The 24,205-nt window shown below is 40.2% G+C and overlaps 5 protein-coding genes across 11 annotated transcripts; 4 read left to right on the plus strand and 1 right to left on the minus strand.

Annotated features, from left to right (window-relative positions):
• Positions 1–66: 66 nt before the first annotated feature.
• LOC137196952 (dual specificity protein phosphatase 13A-like) lies at positions 67–2,362 on the plus strand. Its single transcript, XM_067609963.1, has 3 exons — positions 67–664; positions 1,823–2,037; positions 2,148–2,362. Exons 1-3 carry the CDS (start codon positions 438–440, stop codon positions 2,354–2,356), a joined length of 651 nt encoding a protein of 216 aa, XP_067466064.1. The 5' UTR covers positions 67–437; the 3' UTR covers positions 2,357–2,362.
• Positions 2,363–2,506: 144 nt separating this feature from the next.
• Positions 2,507–4,535, plus strand: zgc:153981 (dual specificity protein phosphatase family protein). Its single transcript, XM_067609964.1, has 3 exons — positions 2,507–3,501; positions 3,650–3,867; positions 3,958–4,535. Exons 1-3 carry the CDS (start codon positions 3,377–3,379, stop codon positions 4,167–4,169), a joined length of 555 nt encoding a protein of 184 aa, XP_067466065.1. The 5' UTR covers positions 2,507–3,376; the 3' UTR covers positions 4,170–4,535.
• Positions 4,536–5,210: 675 nt separating this feature from the next.
• On the plus strand, positions 5,211–9,255 carry LOC137196955 (dual specificity protein phosphatase 13B-like). Of its 6 annotated transcripts, none has more exons than XM_067609971.1 (7): positions 5,216–5,639; positions 5,773–5,898; positions 5,983–6,117; positions 6,192–6,518; positions 6,608–6,730; positions 6,820–7,037; positions 7,904–9,255. In XM_067609971.1, exons 2-7 carry the CDS (start codon positions 5,774–5,776, stop codon positions 8,131–8,133), a joined length of 1,158 nt encoding a protein of 385 aa, XP_067466072.1. In that variant the 5' UTR covers positions 5,216–5,639; position 5,773; the 3' UTR covers positions 8,134–9,255. The 6 variants fall into 6 exon arrangements, with proteins under 6 accessions (XP_067466070.1, XP_067466069.1, XP_067466072.1 ...); XM_067609972.1 differs by having other exon boundaries at positions 5,225–5,639; positions 5,983–6,224; positions 6,302–6,518; XM_067609973.1 differs by lacking the exon at positions 5,216–5,639 and having other exon boundaries at positions 5,774–5,898; positions 6,192–6,224; positions 6,302–6,518.
• LOC137196957 (dual specificity phosphatase 29) lies at positions 8,712–12,632 on the plus strand. Its single transcript, XM_067609976.1, has 4 exons — positions 8,712–8,851; positions 10,113–10,300; positions 10,385–10,608; positions 10,714–12,632. Exons 2-4 carry the CDS (start codon positions 10,122–10,124, stop codon positions 10,947–10,949), a joined length of 639 nt encoding a protein of 212 aa, XP_067466077.1. The 5' UTR covers positions 8,712–8,851; positions 10,113–10,121; the 3' UTR covers positions 10,950–12,632.
• On the minus strand, positions 12,532–22,906 carry adka (adenosine kinase a). 2 transcript variants are annotated; one of them, XM_067609974.1, is made up of 11 exons: positions 22,738–22,906; positions 19,755–19,829; positions 18,490–18,543; positions 16,218–16,296; positions 15,927–16,099; positions 15,716–15,824; positions 15,334–15,504; positions 15,203–15,238; positions 14,981–15,095; positions 14,791–14,877; positions 12,532–14,685 (listed from the first exon to the last, which is right to left on the minus strand). In XM_067609974.1, the coding sequence occupies exons 1-11, from the start codon at positions 22,827–22,829 to the stop codon at positions 14,561–14,563; spliced, it is 1,116 nt and encodes a 371-aa protein (XP_067466075.1). In that variant the 5' UTR covers positions 22,830–22,906; the 3' UTR covers positions 12,532–14,560. The 2 variants fall into 2 exon arrangements, with proteins under 2 accessions (XP_067466075.1, XP_067466076.1); XM_067609975.1 differs by lacking the exon at positions 22,738–22,906 and adding an exon at positions 21,208–21,562.
• Positions 22,907–24,205: the final 1,299 nt, after the last annotated feature.

The raw sequence follows: 24,205 nt of genomic DNA on the forward strand, positions 1-24,205 counted from the left end.
CGCCATCCTAGGAAAAAAAAATCGCAAACAGGAAGAGACAATAATAAACAAAACCAGTAAAGAAGAGCTGGTGGTCAATGCAGGGCTGCTACTTAAAGCACACTGGCATCTGCTGGCCAAATATAGGAAAAACTGGGATTTATTTACAGGTTATGTTTTTCTAGAGCCTAAAGAATATGTGGATTTCATGGAGTATTCAGTTTTAATTTGACAAAACAAGCTTTCCCAGGCAGTAATGTAAATGTAAACACATCTCCATAAAGGGAGAGTTTGACTGAGAGTCTTTGCCAAACTGCACCACCTGTCTTTGACAGTCAGAGGCTGAGAGAAGTTAAAACGCTGCTGCAGCCGTCTTCAGAGAGCAAAGCAAAGGCAACAGACAGCATTTAGTTTGGGGGGAAAGAAGATAGTATAAATACCTTGAACTTTAAAAAAAAATGAGCACTGTGACAGATGTGAAATGTGAGACACAAGACTCTGAGCAGAGAAATGTCAAAGACCCAAAAGAGGAGGAAGAGTGCACATGTGCAACGGAGAGTTCAGACAGGACGAGGAGTACGTGGGACACCCCATCTCTCCAGGAGCTGGAGGAGCTTTTACACTCGGCTCCACGCTCCTGTCGCCATGGAGATGAGGTGTGGCCAAACCTGTACCTGGGAGACATGTGAGTATGATGTGTTGTATATGTGGTCAGGTAAAGTGGGTTATTGACTACATGCCTGCAGGGAAATACATTTTTAGAAAGTATTTAAAATTAAGTTATGGCCAAATAAATCCTATATGACACCCTCTATTGTGTATTTTATTCATGAAACTCATCATGCATGTCAGAAAAATACACTACATATGTATTAATATCATTCAGTTTAACTGAAATTACATCCACACATCCATTTTATTTTATTTATTTTTTCAGTAGTTATGATGTAGGTGGGGGAAATAGACGGTGAAATGTGAATTTAAATTAATTAAAACATATAATCACCACAAAATAATTTCAAACCTATCTACCTACCTCATCATATCACATCTAAAGGCAACATCTTCATAATTGTAGAGTAGATTTGGGGACATTCCAAGTTAAAAATACCAAATTTAGACACTGGCCTTCCCCCAGTTGCTCCTATTATCGTTCTCTTCTGTGTCTTCTCTCCTCCTGTCTTCCCTCCATTGGTTCTTTTTCCTTCTTTGCTCTCCTTTATTTGTTACTTTCATTCATCTCTTCTCCCTCCTCTCTGTCCTTTTCAGTGTGCGTCTCCTGCAGGCTAATCCATGTAAACCACGGCAATTTCATGTATATACATATTCCTATGTATATTTGACCTCATATACAACTATTAATTAACAAATAATTATATATTTGAATCTGTTTTATCATTGCTATGAGTTGATTTTTATCCCAGAAGCTCTGTCACACTCAATCTAATGTTAGCAGGTTGAGTGCTTTAAATAAGAATCTCTTAAAATTTGTTTCAAATATATAAAAACATATAGCATATTTTCAAACATTGACAGTATAAATATAGATTAAAAGCAAAATTTTGATTGTTGCATGACAATTGACAGAGCATTTGATTTGTCAGTAATCTTTCCATGAGAGTCAGCTCTGTGAGCCAGTTTGTAAACTAACACCACACCCACAACAATGACATTGAACCAATCAAAATCACTGTCTATTTTTCAGTAGACATTCAGCAATAATATAATAAAAGTTGCAGTGAGTGGCTCTCAAAACTCACACAGTAAATGATCCAAAAACTTAAGTGTCATCCTATGTGTGTGGATTGTTATTAATGTGTTACTTTTGGTGTTTATGAACCAGGTTTATGTCTCATGACAAGCTCGGACTCTGGCAGCTGGGCGTCACTCATGTGCTGAATGCTGCGCACGGAAAACTCTGCTGTAAAGGCAGCGATGATTTCTATGGAACCACAGTAAAATACTACGGAGTGCCTGCCAATGACCTGCCGACGTTTGACCTTTCACCTTTCTTCTACCCTGCCGCTGAATTCATTCAACAGGCTCTGACATCAGGAGGTACAGTAAGCTGCCAAACATGTTTTCAGACCCTAACCGTCCTCATTACAAAGAAACTGCTACTGTAAATTGTTCTGCTTATTTGTGTCTTCTTGTGTTATAATCTCCAGGAAAGGTGTTCGTGCACTGTGCTGTGGGTGTGAGTCGCTCTGCTGCTCTGGTCCTAGCCTACCTGATGATTCATCATCACCTCAGTCTTCTGTCCTCTATACGCTGTGTGCAACAGAAACGCTGGGTTTTCCCCAACAGAGGCTTCCTGCGACAACTTATTAGCCTAGACAGAAAACTGCAGAGCGAAGGGTTGACTGAGCCAAAATAAAACAAAGCAAGGAGCAATCCCATCTAGTGAATGCATAGGAGAATAGTCCTTGAGGTAGTGGAACAGCAGCAGTTAAAGGACAGGTTCACATTTTTTCAAGTCTGTCTTAAAACAACAGTCAGGTTCCCGAATGAACATTGAAACATGTTTTTCTTGCTGTAATCATTCCTCCTGTTCATACTGATTATTAGCAGATCCCTTCATAATGCATTTACAATGTAAGTGATGGAGGAAGCTTATTTAATAGTTTAGTTAATATGAGTCTGAGTTAGTCAAATAAAGTGGATATCTTCCACAGTTCCATCTGAGTATATATTTGTGTCTCCACAGTGTTTCCCTGTTGCACTGCAGTGGAAGTATAGTAACAAAAAGAGGGAATTTGGCACTAAAAAGACTGCAACATTGAAAGATATCTACTTGATATGACTAATTTGGGCGGCTGAAGCTTCATATTAGCTTCAGATTAACTTTAAAATACTTTTTGTGCATAAGAAATGTGGATTTTGGCCGCCACCACTTACATTGTAAATGCATTATGAACTAACTTCAAATGGTCAGTATAAACAGGAGGAATGGCAAAAAAAACCTATTTCAGTGTTCATTTGGGCACCTAACTCATGTTTTAGGACAGACTTGAAAAATTGTAAACCCGTCCTTTAATGTCTTCATTTATACCATGCCAGACTGTCACCATTTGCACCATTTACTCTTTCACATACACTGAACAACTGCCCTCCCTTGTTGCTCCCTGTGTGACCTCAGTTGCGACAGAGAGAGTCTTTCTCCCCGAGGAGCTTTGGCATCACTGACCAGAACAATCAATGCAACAGCAATGTTAAATAACTACATGGAGTCAGAGAGAACACACTGAACACAGAGAGCTAATTTTGGAGCGTTCAAACAACCACCTGCTCATGTCTCTCACTGAGCCGGCTCTGGCAGTGAGGGGACAGTGGACACACAGACAGCAGGAGCGGTGTTGTGGTCTGTTTGAGGAGGAGCAGTCTGCGTCCGGGAGAGATGTCAGGGAGCAACCAGCAACAAGACCTGGTGCTCATTAAAAAACTGGAGCTCATCTTGGATTCTTGCACACTGGAGCTCACACCGGTGGATGAAGTCTGGCCCAACCTGTACATAGGAAACGTGTGAGTGTCTCATTGTTTGAAGCAAGAAGGAGTGATAGCTTTGTGAGCTCTGCAAGAGAGAAATTGAAAAGTTCAGAACTTGCATCGTAATAACACCGCATGAGTCTCACATGACTCCCATGTTTGTCTTTTTCTGTGTGTTTTTCAGAGCTGTAGCACAGAATAAAAAGACGTTATGTAAGCTTGGCATCACTCATGTCCTGAATGCAGCTCACTCCAAGCAGGGCAGCATCGGTGACCAGAGTTTTTATGGGAACACTTGTGTTTACTGTGGCATACCAGCAGAAGATTCAGACCACTTTGACATCAGTCAGTACTTTAAACCTGCAGCTGACTTCATACATAAAGCCTTAAAGAGCAAAGATGGTAAAGTATAAAACACCAAAGCTTTACATGTTTTCATCAGCTGTCTAACTTTTCTTTATTTTCCTTCACATTTTCCTTTCTACTGCGCAGGAAAAGTGCTGGTTCACTGCATCATGGGCATGAGTCGATCGTCCACTTTGGTCCTGGCATACTTGATGTTGCGGCAGCGTCTCCCTCTCGCTGACGCTCTGAGGCATGTCGTCCAAAAAAGAGCCATTTACCCCAACCAAAACTTCCTGTCGCTCCTCCACAAGCTTGATGAACAGCTGACATTAAGACGGAGGTTGTGTCCTCTCCTCTGACATCACTTTATCTCTTTTCACACTTTGCTCCTTCATTACATCAGACTTCTCCATCTCCCCATGTGTTACACTCCACTGCTGTGTATGGACAGTGTTTGTATATAGGTTTGAGTTTGATGGTGATGAACAATGAAGTGACATTTGAATTCCATTTTTTTTTTAAGGTTGTCTTTCAGAGCCTTTCATGCACAATTTTAACTTGTGGGTACATCAGCAAAGGTCATGTATTATGAAATACAATTCTTTCAGATTAGTTTTACTGTTCAAACTTTATTAAAATGTTCAGTGTTGGCGGGCATGTCTACAATCTTTGTAAATACAGCTTTATGACTCGTTGGAATATACATTAAATACCTTTTTATGAAATATCAGTGAAATGCTTTTGTTGAGTGGAAATTATAAATAATTCACAGATAATCTTTTTTATATACATTTATACTATGCACATTACACTTTACAATACATTTCTTTAAATAGTTTGTTAATAAAGTGCTGTGTTATTCTTCTAAAAACTTACAGTACCAGTCAAAAGACTTTGGACACACTTTCTCATTCAAGTGAATGGAAAGGTAGATGTGTCCAAACCTCTGAGTGGTACTGTAAGTAAGGTTTCATGTTTAGGCAAAAAATGTTTGCATAAGCTAAGACATGTCTTTACTGATCTAAATCTAACTGTTTTCATTATTGTGACGGCTGATTTTATTGACTGTTGTCTCATTATTCTGAGAGAAACCAGGAGTAGACAAACATTATGTAATTAAATATTTTCAAAAATCATATTCTCACAAAGCAGAACATGTTTGATGAGGGTAATAATCTCAGCTTTCTAAATCAATATTTCAAATTGATGATAAAAAACAATATTTCATCTGAATGGTATGAATGAGAAACTTTGCCATGAAAAACAATTTTATTTACTAAGTTTAAAATAAATTTTTGAACTAAAAAAGTGGCTTGAAAAACTTCTTATCATATCATAACTATGATAAGAAGTTAACTGTAAATGTTGTAAAGCTGCAAGATGCAATGAGCAACCTACATATTTGATTTACAGTAAATAATTCAGTGTGAGTTTCTGAACATGACAAACGCAGTTAAAGCAAACATGTCACTGGATCATATATCAGCAGCAGGCATTACTCAACTCGTGGGTGGCAGCATAGAAACACATACAGTCAGTAGTGTGTTACATAACAGTCTGTGGTCATGGAAAGTAAGTGAGCTAATGTTAAGGATAATGCTGCATTATTTTCCATAATACAGTAAATGATTCCAGACGTAGTCAAAATGATCAAATGTGTTTTAACGGGTTTAAAGTGCTGCTGAAGACAGTCTGCAGGATATTTTTGTCAGTAATGAGTGTATGATTACAGTTATAAAAGGAAACAAGCTGCAGTTTGTACGTGAGTGTTTGTAGAGGAATAAGCAGGAGAAGCAGTGGGAGGAGAGTTTGCACTGCCTTGAAGTGAGGTAAAACAGGTTTGTTTCAGGTCAGTTTCCTCAGTGTATTTTCTGGCTTTTTTATGTGTCAAACTCTTAAGATCATATTTTATACACAGTGAATGCCTGGTAAACGCTTATTGTTTGTGCATGTGTGTGTCAGTATGTCTCTTAGGGATCCACTGTATGAACCTCCATCTGTCTCAGAGCTGCAAGAGTTCCTGCTGGCCAACAGACGACCCACTGGGCATGTCAATCAAGTCTGGCCTAACCTTTACATAGGCAACGAGTTGGTTCATGCACACATACACACACATCTACAGTGTATAAGCATCTTTTCTCTTTCAGATGTAAATGAGTGGTTGTGTTTCAGGGTTGCGGCTCGTGACAAGGCGTCTCTCCACAGTCTGGGCATCACTCACATTGTAAATGCTGCTCATGGTCCCCCCAACCCCAGCCCAGGACTCTGTTTCTATGTCAACACCGGCCCACGCTTCTACAGAGACATGTCAGTGGATTATTATGGGGTGGAAGCTGATGATGCAATAGAGTTCATCCTTAGTCCTTTTTTCTACCCAACAGCACGATACATCAGAGCTGCACTGGCCATGGGAGGCAAGTCAGTCATACCGGTACTATGTCTGATGCTGCATATCTGGTGCAGAAGTCAACAGTGAATGTCTCTGTCCCAGGACGAGTGTTTGTCCACTGCCTGATGGGTGTGAGCCGCTCTGCGACGTTAGTGCTGGCTTTCCTGATGATTGTTGAGGGCCTGCGGCTGCAGGAGGCCGTGGCTGCTGTCAGGCCGCACAGAGACATCTGTCCCAACCCAGGCTTCCTGCAGCAGCTCCGCAGCCTTGACAAGAGCCTGGAGAGGGAGAGGAGGAGACGACGGCAGGCCCAAATGCTGTAAAGACACACACAGGTACACACAAAGTCATAAACATACAGTGTACAATCACATATACACACAGACACACACATTTTTATTGCTACAGAGATCACTTTGCCCAGGAGAAGGAAACACCGTCTCTGACAGAGTTGAGGCAAATTCTCTGGAACAACAGGAAGCCAGTGGCACCTGTCAATCAAGTCTGGCCAAACCTGTACATTGGAGATGAGTGAGTAGAAAAAGCACAACCGGAAGCTTGAAATGTTGTAATAGGATATTACAGTGGATCAGTTTGTGCAGAATGTGGTGTTTGTGCAGGTCTGTGGCACGGGACAAAGCCATGCTCTCATCTCTGGGCGTAACTCACATAGTGAATGCTGCAGCAGGTCGACACCGCATCAACACGGGTCAGCAGTTCTACAGTGACCTTGAAGTGGAATATCACAGCATTGAAGCTGCAGACCATCCCGAGTTTGACCTCCAACCTTTCTTCAGCACCGCTTCTCAATTCATAGACAGCGCTCTGAGGAAAAGCGGTCAGTGTGCAAATACGAGAACACAAGCTGATTCAGAATGTAAAGAGCAACGTAGATGCACTTTCTAAAACAACTGAAAAATCTCTATTGTTAGCTTAGTTGCTGCCTGATGTCTCGAGTTACAGCCTTGTTCAGGGGAGGAGCTAAAAACATGTTTGGGGTTGCAAAGGTACAACAAAAATGTCTTCTTCTCTTTTTTGAATGCTATCCGTTTAGAGTTTTCAGCTGCCCAGTTAATTTGCAATGTAATGCCTCTCTCTTTTCCTCTATTCATCTATTTTACACTTTCTGCTACCTCTTGTACTCTTTTAATATTTTTTTTCACCATTACTTTCAGATATTTGTAACTTAAGTTTCTTATATCTCTAGATATAATGAATAATGAAAACAAACAGATAAATAACTATTTCAAATAAATCCAGCAAAAACCTTCAACTTCATTTTTGTGAAATGTCAGAAATAGGTACCAAATACTCTGAGAGGGCATGTACAGCTTGAAAATGAAATAAAGTCATCTCCACTGATTGTTCTGAACTCAAGTTTGTTTTCAATACTAGTTCAATCAATTGAGCGTTATTATAACAGCTGTATAATTTAGACAGTCTGTAAACCTGGATTACATTTTTGAGAAGTTTGAGTGGAGGCTTATCTGAGAGCACTCAGGATGATCATTTATCAGTAGAGCATAAACAGTTACAAAGGCACACATACTTAGCACACCAACACCTCCATAACACTCACAGTGTTTGCTTAATTTGGCGGGATTGATTGAGCCAGAGAACAAACGAGTGTTTCAGTGCATCAGTGGATAAAATACTGCATATGTTGAACTTTTTTTTGAAATGTGCAACTGATTCGTCTTCCAGGGAAGGTATTTGTCCACTGTGCCATGGGTGTCAGTCGTTCTGGAGCGCTGGTTTTGGCTTATTTAATGATCTGCCAGGGCTTGTCGTTAGTGGAGGCCATCCTTGCTGTGCGTCTGACCCGAGACATCGGACCCAACTCTGGATTTCTGGAGCAGCTCAGACAATTGGACCTGAGTCTCAGTCCACTGAGCGGAGAGATCACAGAGGACGACCACACCAACGCGTCCTGAAGACTAAGGAACTTGCCTTTTCACCCTTGTTACACATGCACAAGGTTTAAGAGACTGTTGAATCCAAGTTTTCTCTAATTAAATCTGACAAATAGAAATGTTCATACTGTGTGATCTGTTACAGAAGTAAAGGTGGTTTCAGGCTGTTAGATTATCTCTGGCCAAGCAACAATCAGCAGTGTATAACAACTGAATGCTTCAAGTTTCCAGAAATAACTCTGCAGTGACAAATGCAAACTGGTCCTCACACCTGTCCACACATAAGTGAGATTCTTATAATGTCAATGATGCAAAACCCCACTCTTACTATACTTTTTGTTTTGTTTTATTAGCATTGTGTCACATGATTTTAGTGCGTTGCTTTACCATACAAGCTAAAGGAAAGTAATCTTTGTCACATTAGCGCTCTGAGATTAAATCAGAGAAGCTGTGAGAAAGCAGCTGTGTGTGTGTGTGTGTGTGTGTCACGTTGTTGAGGTCAGGTGATGTAGCCCAGCTGCCTAAAAATATCATCTTAAACAGAGCATGAGAGAGCAGTTACCATCCCTGATCTGTATATCAGCCTTCATGCCCACTGTGGAGGGAGGTCTCCGATGATACACACACACAAACACACACACACACACACACACACATGTCCGCTAAGGAGACACTGAGCTGTTGGTCTGCAGTCCTGCTCAGTGAAGGATCCCAAACTCCAAACAGTTAAAAGAAAGAGGTAGGTTATTTTTTCTACCATAGTACTTCATTATATTAATAATAATGTAAAGCAGATTAACATCGAGCAAACTGTTATTCTGTAAGACATAAACAATCACAAGCAGATCAGATACACCTGAACACTCATGTCCACCTGTAGCACATCCTCCTGTGACATTACAACCGTTACAACACTGTTTTACTCAAAACTGCTCAGTCTGAGAATGATGTGCATTGAGAGTTTGGTGTGAAAATGACAGAAAGTGCAGCAGATAGAGTAGGTTGTAAAAAATGAAACTAAGATCCAATATCCAATAATGGGCATAAATTTATTAGTTAATAAAGGTGAGTGTATAATAAGTATAATGAATAAAGTGTGTATAATATACTGTAAGTGAGCAATAAATAGAATGATTAATCAAATACTTTGCAAATAAATTAGTCATTTCATCAATACATATCTCAAATTAGAAATGTAGTGAGGATTTATGAATATAAAAAATAAAAACATTGATGAATACATAACTGGAATGCAATAGATTCATTAATATCTTGTAAATTATGCAATTTGATACATTTGGCAATGCATTTCTTAAAAAGAAAAATATATTTACATAGATTTTCAAAGAGCAAATAAATGGAGGTTCTTTATCAGTTTGTGTGTTTTGTTTTACTCACAAGTTCCACACACTATTTCGTTTGTGTCCTCTATTATCATTTAAGTGGAGTTCAAAACTGTATTGATCTGTTGTGGCATTATTTAACAATAAGTCTCACTACTGCCTGACTTGAACTTGTTTGAGTTGGCTTTTAAAGAAGTGACATCTGCTCACCATGGAGAGCTCATGTTACATCTGATCAGCAATAAAGCAATAAAGTCCCAGAGCGCCACATAAAGGACAACGACAAACATGGTGAAATGCATGTGTGACACCAACTGCTTAATCAAAATCTATTTCCTTTTAAAATCAGTACTTCTTCATGTATTGCGAATTCTGTCATTATCTGCCCTTTATAAACCCGTATTTAAAATCCTTCAAATCCCCATAAATGTATCTGTGTTTAGAGGAATTAACTAATTTAATATAAGTTAATGGATGCATTATAATAAATCCATTTGCAAATCTCTCTAGATCCTCCATACACGGGTAGCATATAATTAATGGTCACTGGTGTTTAGGTGTTTTGTATATCAGTCTATACAGCTGTGGATCAGATGTTCAGCTTCTCAACTCTTTATAATGTGTTACACTGTGTGTGTTTTGTTTCCTGGTCAGCAGAAATGAACCATGTCCTCTTGTGAGGTGAAATCCAGAGGAAAAAACCCGTACACGGCGGTTCAGGTAGACCCAGACAGCGATTATATCACACCAGGAACATTAGACCTGGAACAGCTGTTCTGGACGGGCACTGGTGCTCAATACGCACACGTCAACCAAGTGTGGCCTGGTGTTTTCATCGGGGATGAGTGAGTAGATGCACACTCGCCTTTTAAACTGGCCAGCTGTGTCAAAATCCATGATGACAGCTTCATATTGTGTGTGTGAAACAGGAAGACGGCTCTGGAGCGGCCTGGCCTGAGGGATTTGGGTATTACACATGTCCTGAATGCAGCGGAGGGGAAGTGGAATAATGTGCTGACTGGTGCTGATTATTACGCCGACATGGACATCCAGTACTATGGTGTTGAAGCTGATGACAAACCCACCTTCAACATCTCCCAGTACTTCTGCTCTGCAACCCAGTTCATCCACGAGGCCCTCAGTCACCCACAGAGTGAGTCTTGGAGGAGAAGAGGGGCAAGTGTTACAATCAAAACTTGTAAAACCATTCTCTCTTATATGCTTCACTGTTGTATGTTTCTATATTATTTCGCTCTAGACAAGGTGCTGGTTCACTGTGTGATGGGTCGCAGCAGGTCGGCGTCCCTGGTTTTGGCATACCTGATGATGAAACACAACTTGACTGTGGTGGATGCTATTGAGCACGTGCGACAGCGCCGTTGTATCCTGCCCAATCACGGCTTCCTAAAACAACTCAGAGCTCTGGACATCGCACTGCAAGAGGAGAAACTGCGACAAAAAAGACAGACTCAGGATATAAATAATGTACAATAGATACATAACTTATGAACGTTGCTTTTACTTACTTTTCATTTCATCTCAGGTATAAAAGTGTTATTAAAAATGTTCTAACTGTTGTATAATCAAAATGTTTATTCATAAATATGCCAGGTCTGACTTTTTAAAGACACTGTTAGTGAACAACAAATCTCATTGTGTTCATGAAGTGAAGGATGAGATCTTTTGCGTTTATTGCCTCATCTGGATTAGGGAATGAGAGAAATGTTAAAGCCAATTCAAATATTGATCTGAATGAACTGATCGACTGTCTAGACTGGATGAAGCAATGTCTCATCTCTGCTTCAGTTTCCAGCAGCAAAGTTGTGTCTGGTTCATTTGTAGAAGGGAAAAAAAAGTGATATTGACCAAACTGTGGTTTAACACGCTGATGTTTCCTCAGATCTGCCTCCAAACTGCATCGTCTTACATCTAAAAACCAAATAGTCATTTCAGACCAGCAAGAAATGACCCTTCTTAACATGCAGATTATACATTATTACGAAAGCTGAACAGTGGATTTGTATGACATTTTAAAAATCATACTTTTATGCTTTATTGATGTCTTACTGTCTGACTTAGCAAAGAGATGATTACACTAATAGTGTGTATCATCACTTTCAATCATCCAAAGACTTTTAAAAAGTAGATTTCAGTATGCATAAAATCTGCAAATTGTATGTATACTGTGAGTGTATTAACTGTTGGCAGAATGCATTTTTTTTTTAGAGCTGCAGCCTTTGACCTTACTTGTGTTATTATCTTACAGTTTTGGGAGATCTACTGTATTATATAGAGTCATAAATGATTAAGTGAATTTTGATCAGACATCTATGTAATAATAAAGGAAAGGCCAGTCAAGTTGCAGTTTACATCCATGTCTGTCCAGACTCATAACATTTGAAGTGAAAACTTTGAAGGAATTTAATAAAAGATATGAAGTTTTTTCTTGTATGTGTTCACATGCTTGGCCAATAAAACTGATTCTGATACAACACAAAGTTGTAGCCATGATAGTAAACAATGCTTCAGATATGGATGTTGCTTTAAAGAAGCTACAAATTGTAAAACATGGGTGCTTCACACACATCTTCAACCTGGCAGCACAGAAGATCTAAACAATCACCACAGTTTCAAGGTGAACACCCAAGATTAGTGTCACCAATTCAGCATCTGACCAAATGTGAAATATGGTCACAATCTCTCCTTCTGTTCCTGAGTTATAAAGTTGAATAATGGCCAGAAGTGTTTTTGCAGAACATTAGGATGTCACAGTGAAGGTGACCTTTGACCTTTTAGATATAAAATGTCATCACTTCATTTAACATTTTATCTTATTAGACATCTGTGTTTTGTGAGGTTTGACCACCAAAGTCTAATCAGTTCATCCTTGAGTCCAAGTGGACGTTTTTGCCAAATTTGAAGACATTGCCCCCAGGTGTTCCTGAGATATTGCGTTAACCAGAATAGGAAGGACGGACGGACAACCTGAAAACATAATACCTCCAGCCATGGCTGTCACCGGTGCAGAGGCATAAAGAAAAGAAAAAAAAAAAATTAATGAGAGAGACAACAGAGATCAACCTTGTAAGTTTTATTTGTCAGTGTTAGACATCATGGTCTAGCACAGAGATGGGCAACTTCAGTGATTCTGGGACCAGAAGGAAAAGGTCACATAAGGCTTTTTGGTGTATCTGAACATACAAAAAACAGACTATTTAATGGAGGGACAATATGAATCATGGTAGATTTGCAAGTTTCAAAACATCTCTTGTAATCCTCAGATATCCACATGTATTTCTTGTCCATTATTGTAACATTTTAAGGACACTCCTATATTCAGGATAGTTGTATTCAAGTATTGAATGATGTGCTGACCACAATTTAACACAGTAATGTATATACAGATAGTTTGAAATTTTAAACCCAATATCATGAGTGTAGGAAATGTGCAGATGCACATTCTTGGACCTGATTTTAGTTCATGTTTTTGTCCCCTCCCTCCCATTTAATTTGTCTTTTCAATTAGTAGCTGTTGCCAGCACCGCTCAACAAAAATATTAAAATCTGATTAGGGGAAATTGTTTAAATAAAATGAATGTAACATAAACAAACATGGTCCATTTATATCTGATTTAGCACAGCTGACAATCCTGATGTTGGGTTACAAACAAAATCACAGAAAAGGTCAGCAATAATCCTCACTGTATTCCTGACAGAGAACATTAAAAAATAGTCATGTATTTCCAACAATACCAGTTGGTGTACATGCATTTTAGAGGTGTCGTGTGTCTGTCTACATCCCCATGAGCCACCAGTTGCCCATCAGTAGTCTAGCTTGCAAGTTTCTCAGCGCAGACAAATGTGGGTTCATAAAACCTGTAGGCCTCTGCTCATCAAGTCTTCAAACTTTTTAACATTTGTAGAGAAAGAAAAAAGGCACTAGCAGCTCAAATAAACTGTTGGACGTCAGACATGGTAACATCATCGACACGGTGAAGCTGACCATTAATGGTGATCACAGGACTTGGTGGGCAGAGGCCTGAACACATTTAATAAACCTAAGTCAAAACCCAGTATATGGCTGGACCGCTAGAGGGCTTTTAATTTAAAATAACAGATACAGGAAGTGGCGACACATGGAGACACCTGGCTGAGGGGACTGATGAAGCTACATCATTGAAGACTGATCAATGGTGTAGCTTCATCACTCAATAGTGTAACATCATCACTCAGTTGACCAATCGTGTGACTTCATCACTCAATGGTGTAACTTTATCACTCCATCAGTGACTCTGTAACAGACTTTCACGTTTATAGGGCTGAGCCCTGCGGTCCAGCCAAAAAGTGTGCGCTTAAAGGAAAAACATTTGGTTTCATAACTGGCCTGTTAAATTAAATCTAAATACATGACTCATAATCAGAACAGATTAAAACAAAAGCTTAAAATAAATCATTCCTGCATATTTCAATGCAGTATCCAAACCCTCCCTTGACAGTGATATCTTATTCTTTAGTCCTTTGTTTGTGTATGCGTCCTCCCGTCGTGGAATTAGCCTCCTGTGCTTTGATTCTATCTCCGAGGGGAAGAAACATCAGACTTGTGAGATGTCAACACGAGTGCTCGCAGCAGTCTGATGTGTATTGGTGCATCCAGATGCCGACAGTGACAGAGCCAAAAAAAATATTTAAAAACAATCAAAAAAAAAAAAAAAAAAAATCATACCAACTATCCATGAAAACAAGATTTCCAATTAAGATCCTTTTGTAAAGTAAAATTATTCCATCCTGTGGTGTTATTATGACTCCTTATCGGTATCATTTATATTCAAACTGACTGACCCCCCTGAACCTATTGGCTGCATGGTCCTCTAGCGGCCCCAAGTGGACGACACAGAGACAGGCACACACGTCAGAAAGTACCCAATGAACAATTTGTGAGAGATGACGTGTGAATGGTTTGAAAAATAACATGGACGGGTTGCTGATGGGGCTACAAGAATTGAAGGTAGAATTTGTAGAAAACAGTGGAAATTATGGGTCAGAGTTGTGTAGAGGCAGGGTGGGTTATGAGGTTTCAGGCTGAAGAAAAAGTTGTACAGAAGTCCTCAATTGAAGTCGGGCTTCTCTGGGAAGGTGCAACCTGCTCGTCTGATGATGACGTTGGCAGCGTAGTGAGCCGCCTTCACGCACTGATCCAGCGGTTTCTCCTGGACCAGCTCAGACAGGAAACCTGCATCGCAGAGGGAAAACTTCTCAACAAAAGTTGCAGGAAACAAAAAGGGGAGACACGATGTAACCTAGAAATGTATCAAATGCCAACACAGGAAGGACTTACCTCCTACAAAGGCATCACCTGCACCGTTTGTGTCCACAATGTCCTTGGGATCAATCTTCAGCACAGGGAAAGTCTCGACTTTGTCACCTGAGCACACAGAAGAAGAATTATACCTCTAACAGAGAATGAGACAGGATGAGAAATAAGTGTAACATGAGGAGGCAAATAAAGAGAAACTAGAAAATCTTACCTGTGGCCATAGCCGTTTCACTCTTTCCTTGAGTCAACACGACAATCCTCTGTCTCTTTTTGTTTTCTTTGGGCAAAGCCTGGGCCTTTTTGGCAATTTCCTTAATGTCCTTCGTCTACAGAAAAATTAAGCATTAACACAATCAGTTGTCAATGCACAAAATACATGAAGAAGCAGCACAAATCATGTGCAAAAGCTAAATGAGATTGTGCATCTACTCACATCGAAATTTTGCTCTTTAGCGAACGCAGCTGCCTCCTGGAGAACAAAAAGATTAATGTTTTACCCAGAGTGATGCGCTAATCATCAACATCTGCGACATCTAAAAAATTTACAGTGAAAGTCTGTCTTACCGTCTCATTGCCGAACAGCACATCAACGTAGGGCATGACCTGCATGAGGTTGTCCTTGAAGAACTGGCAGATGAAGGGTGCAGAGAGGTTCAGGCAGAATAGCTTGTTATTTTCGGATGCGTGCTTCGCCACTTTCAGGATGGACTCCAGAGAGACAGTCAAGAAGAATCCCTGGAAGCAAACGGTGACATTGGGTCAAGACTGATCTGTTTTTTATATTGTGATGGGTTGTAATGAATGATATTCAGTGAGGTCTTGGACAGAAAATGCACACGTGTCTGGAAATTCCCCTGTGGGTCCTCTGATGGTTATCCGTGGGTACAAAGGTGACGGGACAAGACATGAGTTGACCTGAATATCATAAGTAGGTACTTCTACTCACAGCAATATAGTAGACTTTAGCTTTTTCCACCAGCTTCCAGTTTTCTTCCAGGTCTAGATGTTTATCTTTCTTATAACAGTTAGCAGCAGCTAGGTTAGCAACCAGAGACCTGAGAGAAGGAAACAAAAAAGAAAAAAATGAGATGAAGAGTTACAGACAGATGAGAGCTTAATGAGTAACATACAGTACGGTTATAATTTTAATCATCCACCTGTTATCTCCGGTGATACAAGCGGCACATGTCCCTGTGGGCTCTTTATCTTGCTCGTAGTAGTGGGCATCGATGTGGGCTTCCTTGGCCTTCTGCTTCAGGATCTCTCCGAACTTGTCTTTGCCAATGCAGCCAAAGAACGTTCCCACGTTATGGGGTTCTTGGATCATCCACTACAGACAGCAAGAGCAGCTTTTATCAGCAGATGTCAACAGTTACAGTAAAATCACACAAAGCTTTGATGTGGTGACAGAAGAGGACGGTGATGAGTTTGTGATGTAAACATCTGACCTGAGCAATCTTTATGGAGTTCTGTGTGGCTCCTCCAGCGTGGTACTCGACTTTGAATTTCTTTACTATCTCCTCAAATCTACACACAGACACATAAACTCATGTAATTCACATTATTCATCTGTCCTAAGGAAGATTCAATGTCATGCAGTGAGTATGTTCACATGAGGCATAAATTATCTTTCTGGCTAAGTGCTGGAAAATACAATCACTGTTGCAACGCTTCAATCCTCACGACACACTGAAGGCCTGTCTACAAAAGAGTTCAGCCATGTTTTTAGTTGTCCATCTAACGCACATCTGAAACTCTTTAATTTCAACCAACCAGTCTGTCTTTACAGGTCGCACTATGGCGAACATTTTACTTGCACTTCATGCCACCTTTTTAGGTTTGAAGTGTTTTTTTTCTTCCATTTCAATCAACTAAATTAAATGCAGGTGACCTACACAGCAGTACTGTGCCTGAATGCATCATGTGTGGACACTGATGGAGGACTGAAGCTGCAGCTCCACTAATGTGCTGCTCACACTGCGAAGCCTGTGTAGACACTGTTTATCTATTATAACTGGACACTGAACATAAATCATTTTTCTGTGTTGAGCAAACCGTGTCTACTTATTCTTAGCTAGAGATATAACCTGCTTTAAATAATTTATCACACATTCAAAAATTGTTTGCAGTGGATTATTATATTACACAGGTGTTCCTTTTATTGTCATGGCCCCCCGTGTGGTGTGCACGGTGCTGGATGTAGTTTTGGGTTGACCAGCCTAATTTCTTCCAGGTAAAATATAAAACACATGCACGACTGATCATTTGTTACACTATTTGAACCATTTACGTCCATTACATAACACAATAACTGAAGCAGCACTTTATGTTCCGCTTAGAGCTAAAGCATCTCTAATTTGCCATGTTATGCAATCTAAATATAGCAGCCACATCAACCTACACACAGATATGTGTTTGTGTGGTTTATGCGAGTGTTAGAGACAGTGTGTTCAAATGGATCATTGGGAACTATAACAGGCCCACTGCTGTTAAAGGTCCTGAGACTGAGCCAGAGGTTGCTGTGAGAGACATCTGGGGGAAGGACAGAAAAATGGAGCTGGGGAGGGGGTGAAGGGTGATTGTCTTTTCAAGAAATTAGCTTGTTTTTCTTTTTTGTTTACAGTCTGTTGTGTGCCTTTAGTATTTTCATGAGGGAGAAATCCTCCCTCTGAGCACTAAAACAAGAAAGTGGCTCAAATACAGGCAGACAAATTGACATTTGTCATGTGTGGACTTTCAGCATTTCACAACTGTGCAGTTATAACACAGGCACTTATTTTATCTTCTGTCACATATTTGAAAGGTAAACAGTAAAAATACAGCGTTCACATCACATAATAATCTACCAGCAATGTGTGCTTGCAAGTATGTGATTGGCCACAGCAGTACCTTATTGGATGACCAGCGTTGTGGTAAAAGTTGAGCCTGGTTCAATATTCTTGTGAAATGATTCTGCATTTCTTTGCCAGACACCCCCCGCTGCCCCATGACTCACCTCATTCAAGTGAAGGAGAGGGCTGTGTTTTTGCACTCGGGGCTCAAGTCGGTCTTAAGGCGGCCTTACACCTTCATACATAGAAACTGGTTTCCCTACCAACACATCGTTCACCCGCTCAGCTCCTGAAGCAATGGCTGACTCTTAAATTAACATATATAATCTGGATATAGACATGTTATTTTCTTTAGTGGTTGCATAATAGTTGGCTCCAATTTTTAAACAATAGGCTATACGAAAAATCAGTTGCAGTAATACTCTGACTGTAAAATAACTGAAAATCTTTGATTTAAAGACCTTAAAAATTAGAAATACTAAAAGGAATACATGCCATCCCTCACATAACAATTGAGAGTCAGTATGACCTCCTCTCACGCACACAACTTTCTTATCTCCTGCTGTTAAATGTTTGCTTTCTGGCTCTTGTCTCAAAGGGATGGGGAGGTGAAGTGTCCTGGTTTGCTATTGGCTGAGACTGGTTCTGTGTTGGATCTGCTGCTCTGTCATTGGCTGTCTATAAAGGAACAGAGGTCAATCGTGGTGATTTCTGGTGTGTGCCTGTTTTGACTGGACGAATCCAGAACAGAGAGGAGCAAACTCAGTGTGAATTCAGACGTAACAACTTTCTACAAACCCTGTTACAAGATGTGCTAGACACATGTGTAAGAGCTCTACCACAACCTGTATTCTAAAAAATGTTGCAATATACTGTTGGATATACGAACAGCGCTTTGTGTTTGTCTTCTGCCAGGATCTGATCGTTGGGCTTCAAGGTATACCTGCAAATAATTAAAAAGAGGGAAAAAAAAGAGGAGTCAGTTTCTCCAAGTCATTGAAAACAAATACATTACTAAACCCTGCTGATCCAGGATCTGGCTTATGTTTATCTGGATAAGAATTGTGTAGTGCTGCCAAAAGTGTTGTTCATGCCTAAGGGAAATCACAGAAACTCTTTGTTACTACCTAACACCATCTGAACACTCGGTCCAAATCATACCAATATGTTGGTCAGTATCCTGAACAGAGTCTAGTTTCCTCGAAAGTCAAAGGCAGGTTGGGGATTAAGGTGCAGTATTAGTCCTGCTTTATTTTGTGACTGAATTAGAATTGTGGTTGGCTGGTTTAGCTCTAATCCAGGAGTTTACGCAAGGGGTTTGAGGGTGGACTCTGAACTGGGACCCATAGGAGCCCTTTGCCCTGGTCACTACAGTGTAACAAAGCTTGGACAGACAGAAGGAAACTGTCTGTCCAACAGTGCTGATGACTGATGGCTGGCACTATTTCAAAGAATACAAAGTAAATAAACAAGATAATGAATCTCTTAATTATTGCAATGGACATGATCAAAATCCTATGACTTCTTCTAAAACAAGGAGAACTGTTGAGTCACACATTGAGTTTCTTGTGCTTTGTTCATCTCGATAATAATACAATGTGAATATGATGATAAACAGGCATTGACTGTTCATCTCGCTCAGCCAGGACAGCACATTCAGTACCACCTTCAGTAATGTAATAATACTCTTATTTCATTTGCTGTGCTCTTTCATATTATCTTCAATGATCAACTTACATCACAGAACCTCTTTTGCTTATGATCAGCTGGTTGCTGGATTGACCTCACTGACACCAAATGTCTGTTTCTCATTTGATCTGGTGGTGACGTGGCTTTATGGAGATATTAGAGCAGCAAAAAGATGTTCTCATGCTCCACGTCTTTTACAAACAGAGCTCATACACCTCTGGAATAAATATTAATTCATTATTATTGTTTTTCTCCTTCTGTGTATGTAACTCTTGGGTACACTTAAATGTTGATTTTCAGTATGTGCTTTGACATTTAAATAAAAATGAACTGTTGAGGAGCCAGTTTGTGCTAACTCTGTTGTAGTTTACACCCTCTCTGAGCTTTATTCAGCCAATCAGAAACAACCATTGATGACAGCACATTTAGGTGACAATAATTATATTTCAGTGCGTCAGTGCTTACTTGTCCAAGAAGTCCTTGTCCACCACAGCACAGATGTCCAGTAAGGGGTTTCCCATCCCAAAGAGTGAATTAGGGCTGAAACATAAAGACTAAATTTTAAAACAAAAAACAACACAGTCCTAAAAGGCTTGGGTTAACATGACAGCATGGAATACTTTTAATTTTCTTTACAGCTCTATATAAATTTAAAGTTTTCATCACATTAACACAGCTGGCATGACAGTCATAACAGGAACACCTTGCCATGTTGTCTTTACTTTCTGAAACTGTTCTTAATAGTTAAACTATATTTGAAATGAGTAATAGATTCACTCCGGTAAGTTGATTCATTACAAGAGCAGACGGCCCTCGTTTCAGAACTCATTTTAAGAAAGGCAGATATATGTTTCCTCTCTCTTCTGAGTGTGCTGAGTTTTTAAAACTGGTGCTTATTAAGTTTGCAAAACCCACAGGTTTTGTTTCCATGTGACTGCAAATCACATGATTCCTAAAACCTTCAGCTCACACAGAAAGAAAAGCAGAAATAGTACATGCCTGAGAGAAAATTCAGAAACATAGATGACTCATCAACAAATATCACAAAATTATATGAATGTGGTCGATGACGAGGACCCAGTTAGCCACGTGTGTGTAAGCGCGTAATGACATTCACAGCAAGGCAACATCAGGACAGCAGCAGCCTGTGTGTCTCTGTTTGTGCATTGTGTCCTTTCCTGGGGCAACAACTGAGCAGAAGATTTAATATCATAGCAAACTGTAGTCTTGTGATGCCAAAAACCATTTCAAATCATCATAAGCAGCATTACCACCACTGGTGCTCAACAAAATGAGACTAAAAGAGCCTCCGAGCCTTGTGTCAATACATAACCAGGAACTTATATATCAGTAAGCAATACAGTTACCCGTCTACAACTCTCTTTCTGTTTGTTTTTCTGTAAGCAAACACTGAACAATGCGTGTATGACACGGCAAAAACACAAAGAGTTTGTAGTAGCATGAGATCTGTGTCTTGGTGTTGTCTTCCCGCCTGCATGCTAGCCCTTGATGTCACCACAATATTGTCAGTGTTTTCTGGGAACAACCCAGATGGAGCAAGTCTTTGAACACAGCCCCTAACAGAAAACACACTCCACACGAACATGTGCTGACATATTTTCCCATGTTCTCCCCACACTCGCCTGGGGGCAGGATTTAATGCACCAAGATGAAGCAACGTGGATGAGTGGCTTTTAAAAAAGCAGAGAGGGGGAAATGTAGTTACCCAACACACAATGACTTATCTCTAAAAACTAGAAAAGGCATCCACCCAGGAGATGCCACACCCTTACTATCATTTCTTACAGCACTTACATCTGCCAGTATGCACTCAAGATGATCACTGGGCTTGTGCAGCCACTTACACTAAACCATCCTTGCCTTTAGATCAATTCTCTGTAGGTCAACGTGGTCTTACCTTGCAGCAGACATGATGTCTCTCTCTCTCTGTACCAGCTAGAAGTCGACAGACCTGTTGAGCAACCTAAAACCAGCTCAGAAAGAGCTAAGCATTCAAAAACTTCACAATTTCAGCTCAGTGTGCGGGGTAGATCGATTTTCCCCTGCAACCACAGCTCCTCCTACTGTGGACTGACTGATTGGTGGCATCTGGAGGAGGAAGGGCCAGGACAGTCTGTCTCTGTCTGGCGATTGGCTTGTCATGCCGGCTCTAGCCTCAAACCACTCACTATTCTGAAGCTAAATCACATCGTGAGAAGCGTGCTGATTATTAGAGGCTGCCGAGATACTATGATATAACAGCAGATTTCTTCGGGGCTAGACAAGGAAAGCCACTGAGACAGAGTTATTCAAGAAGAAAAAAACGAAAACCAAAACATTGCATATTCAAGACCACGTGACTACTCTGCAAATCGTTGTTTTGAGAGCTGGTTCAGGACGGTTCAGGCAAGCTTCCTATGCAATGACCGCAATACAAAACAGCGGAGCAATCCTCGGCATTGAATAGCTAGTTATTGATAGGGCAGGCGGAGTGCCAAGATCAGTCCAAGTATTTCTTTCTGCACATTTTAAACATGCAGCAGGAGCAGCTGATGGTCACGTTGAAGTCACCCCGGCACACCCATCTACAACTACACCTCAGCAGCCTGTTACACCAGCTGTGTGTAAGTTCAAACTTAGCCTTAGATATAACATAAATTATCACTAAGTTGTTGATTTATGCTTTACTAAAAATAAAAGCGGTTGCACCACGGAGATAAGTTACAACACAACTCTAACAACTAAATAGGGTAGGTGGAAATCATAAAATGTCACAGAATTATAATCAATAATAGTAAAACAGTAGTTTTAATACCACACAGCATCATTTTTTCATTAACTGCATGCTATTCTGCAACGGTAATCCAGGAGACATAATGTATTGATATGTTTCGATGTCGATCTAGCTTACCACCATGTGCTACGATGCCAAGCAGCTCATGCTAGCCAGAAAGCTAATGCGCTCGGTAACCATGACGATGAAACTCTATCTTTGTTCGTTGATTGGTCAGTTTGCCTTAGTTATGATTTTATGTCCAAACTAGTAACGTTAAGATTATGCCCAAAGTACTCGTGGTACGACCAATGTTAGTAGCGGATTTAGTTACAAACTAAGCCTCTAGTGTCGACTTTACACTGTAACTTAAGAGAGAACTTACACATGGCTGGTGCAGCAGGGCTACAGACGCGGTTAGCTGCAGGTGAAAAGATAGGAGCCGCTAATGCATCAAAACATTTCGCACCGCCCCCCTCTCCCCACACCACAGACATATAATGATCTCAAGACACCAAAAACCGCCCAACCTCACCATTTCATGCACACATGCATGCTTGTAACACTGTAAACTGAATATTATTCGCACACATTAGCAATTACTTAAACAACTTGGAGCGCTGTCGTGTCTCCTTTGTTTCCCTTAGCTTTTTTTCCCCTTCAGCTTTCGGTCACCTTAGTTTCGCTGGAGACTTTTTGGTCGGAGACTCCGTCTTCTCCTCCTCTGAAAGTTTGAGTTTCTTTGCTTTTGGTTCGTCTGAAGCCATGGCTGACTGAGCAGAGCACGTTGCAACCACCTTACACCGGTGTGAAAAATGCGGCCGTGTTAGCAAACGAGTGCGAGTTTATTTACCCTGAGTGCAGCCTTGTAGGCTGTGGGACGTGCCCTGGGAGCTCCACCAATCAAAAGCCTCACGTGAAGGTTCGCTCGAAACGTGGCCGGCCTCTTTTATAACAAACTCATAAAACTTCTTGTTTAAAGACTTCAAAGCTGCACTAATCGATATTTATACACGGACGTCATAACTAAAGTATAACAAGTTTATTTGCTCCTAACGATAAACTAGATAGTTATCCGATCAATATTTTGTACATGTCATTTCATTCTCCTCAAAAACCTGTGCCAGCTCTTCTCACTCAGAATATATTTTACATGTTTTATAGTTAATGTCTTTCTTTCTCTTTTATATTATTAAGGATTACTTTGTTTTGTGTTAATATTTTTGACTGTTATGCACCACAACACCAAGGCAAATTCCTTGTATTTGCAAACCTACTTGGCAATAAAATCTGATTTTTATTCTAATTATCACCCAACTGTGTCATTCTGCTCAGCTCTTTGCAGCATTTTAGTGTCCCTCGGCCCTTGTTTTGGCTTTATGGCCTACATTTTTACTGTTTTGGTTCACACTCATGCTATTTCCCATGAAAAAACTTAAAATAAACCCACTGTACATTGCCAAGCACTACAGGGCAGAGAAATAAAATAAACAACCAGCTGGTGAATATGGTCTTCTGATACCTGGCTGCTGCTCTCACCGTACCGCACCTATAAAAACACTGGGGATGCAGCCATCTCTGTTCACGCACCTAAAATCTGCAACACTTTACCAGCAGAAATTAAAGAGGTGACGTCAGTGAGCACGTTTAAAAGCCAAGTAAAAACCTAACTATAAAAACCAGCCTTCGATTAATCTCCTCCCCAACATTAACTTTCCTAAACTTAAAAATAGCATAGCTGCTAAACAGGCAAATTGCCCCAAGGACAGTGAACATTGGACATTCGCCAAGTGGACAGAAATGATCCAAATGAATACAAATATGGCTCCATATGTGTGCTGGATGTGCAAATTGGCTAATTACTAATTAGAAATATAAACTCTGTCAGGTCATTACAAATGTGTGCATAATGTTCAGCTTGTTTTGGAGTTAAATCATGAACTTTTGACAGACAGACCAAAAAGTTAATTATTTTTTTTACCTGAAAAAAGGCAAAGCTGTTTATACATAGAAATGGGTAGGATGTGGTGCACACTGTCTTTTTTGCTCTACTTAAAGGATGGGTTCACAGTTTTTCAGCTCTGTCTTAAAACAACAGTTAGGTGCCCAAATGCAGACTAAAATAGTTTTTTCTTGCTGTAAT

This window comes from Thunnus thynnus, chromosome 14, assembly GCF_963924715.1.
Source record: "Thunnus thynnus chromosome 14, fThuThy2.1, whole genome shotgun sequence".
Classification (NCBI taxonomy): Eukaryota; Metazoa; Chordata; class Actinopteri; order Scombriformes; family Scombridae; genus Thunnus; species Thunnus thynnus.

What these genes read in the sequence shown, in the direction of transcription:
- LOC137196952 (XM_067609963.1), top strand. Translation starts at nt 438, where the DNA reads ATGAGCACTGTGACAGATGTGAAATGTGAGACACAAGACTCTGAGCAG. An exon ending in AACCTGTACCTGGGAGACAT is followed by an intron (nt 665 to 1,822) that starts GTGAGTATGATG and finishes TTTATGAACCAG; the next exon opens with GTTTATGTCTCATGACAAGC. An exon ending in ACAGGCTCTGACATCAGGAG is followed by an intron (nt 2,038 to 2,147) that starts GTACAGTAAGCT and finishes TATAATCTCCAG; the next exon opens with GAAAGGTGTTCGTGCACTGT.
- zgc:153981 (XM_067609964.1), top strand. Translation starts at nt 3,377, where the DNA reads ATGTCAGGGAGCAACCAGCAACAAGACCTGGTGCTCATTAAAAAACTG. An exon ending in AACCTGTACATAGGAAACGT is followed by an intron (nt 3,502 to 3,649) that starts GTGAGTGTCTCA and finishes TGTGTTTTTCAG; the next exon opens with AGCTGTAGCACAGAATAAAA. An exon ending in AGCCTTAAAGAGCAAAGATG is followed by an intron (nt 3,868 to 3,957) that starts GTAAAGTATAAA and finishes TCTACTGCGCAG; the next exon opens with GAAAAGTGCTGGTTCACTGC.
- LOC137196955 (XM_067609969.1), top strand. Translation starts at nt 5,774, where the DNA reads ATGTCTCTTAGGGATCCACTGTATGAACCTCCATCTGTCTCAGAGCTG. An exon ending in CCACGCTTCTACAGAGACAT is followed by an intron (nt 6,118 to 6,191) that starts GTCAGTGGATTA and finishes TCTACCCAACAG; the next exon opens with CACGATACATCAGAGCTGCA. An exon ending in AACCTGTACATTGGAGATGA is followed by an intron (nt 6,731 to 6,819) that starts GTGAGTAGAAAA and finishes GTGTTTGTGCAG; the next exon opens with GTCTGTGGCACGGGACAAAG.
- LOC137196957 (XM_067609976.1), top strand. Translation starts at nt 10,122, where the DNA reads ATGTCCTCTTGTGAGGTGAAATCCAGAGGAAAAAACCCGTACACGGCG. An exon ending in GGTGTTTTCATCGGGGATGA is followed by an intron (nt 10,301 to 10,384) that starts GTGAGTAGATGC and finishes TGTGTGAAACAG; the next exon opens with GAAGACGGCTCTGGAGCGGC. An exon ending in GGCCCTCAGTCACCCACAGA is followed by an intron (nt 10,609 to 10,713) that starts GTGAGTCTTGGA and finishes ATTTCGCTCTAG; the next exon opens with ACAAGGTGCTGGTTCACTGT.
- adka (XM_067609974.1), bottom strand. Translation starts at nt 22,829, where the DNA reads ATGGCTTCAGACGAACCAAAAGCAAAGAAACTCAAACTTTCAGAGGAG. An exon ending in CTAAAGTCTACTATATTGCT is followed by an intron (nt 15,505 to 15,715) that starts GTGAGTAGAAGT and finishes GTTTGCTTCCAG; the next exon opens with GGATTCTTCTTGACTGTCTC. An exon ending in AGGTGATGCCTTTGTAGGAG is followed by an intron (nt 14,686 to 14,790) that starts GTAAGTCCTTCC and finishes TCTGCGATGCAG; the next exon opens with GTTTCCTGTCTGAGCTGGTC.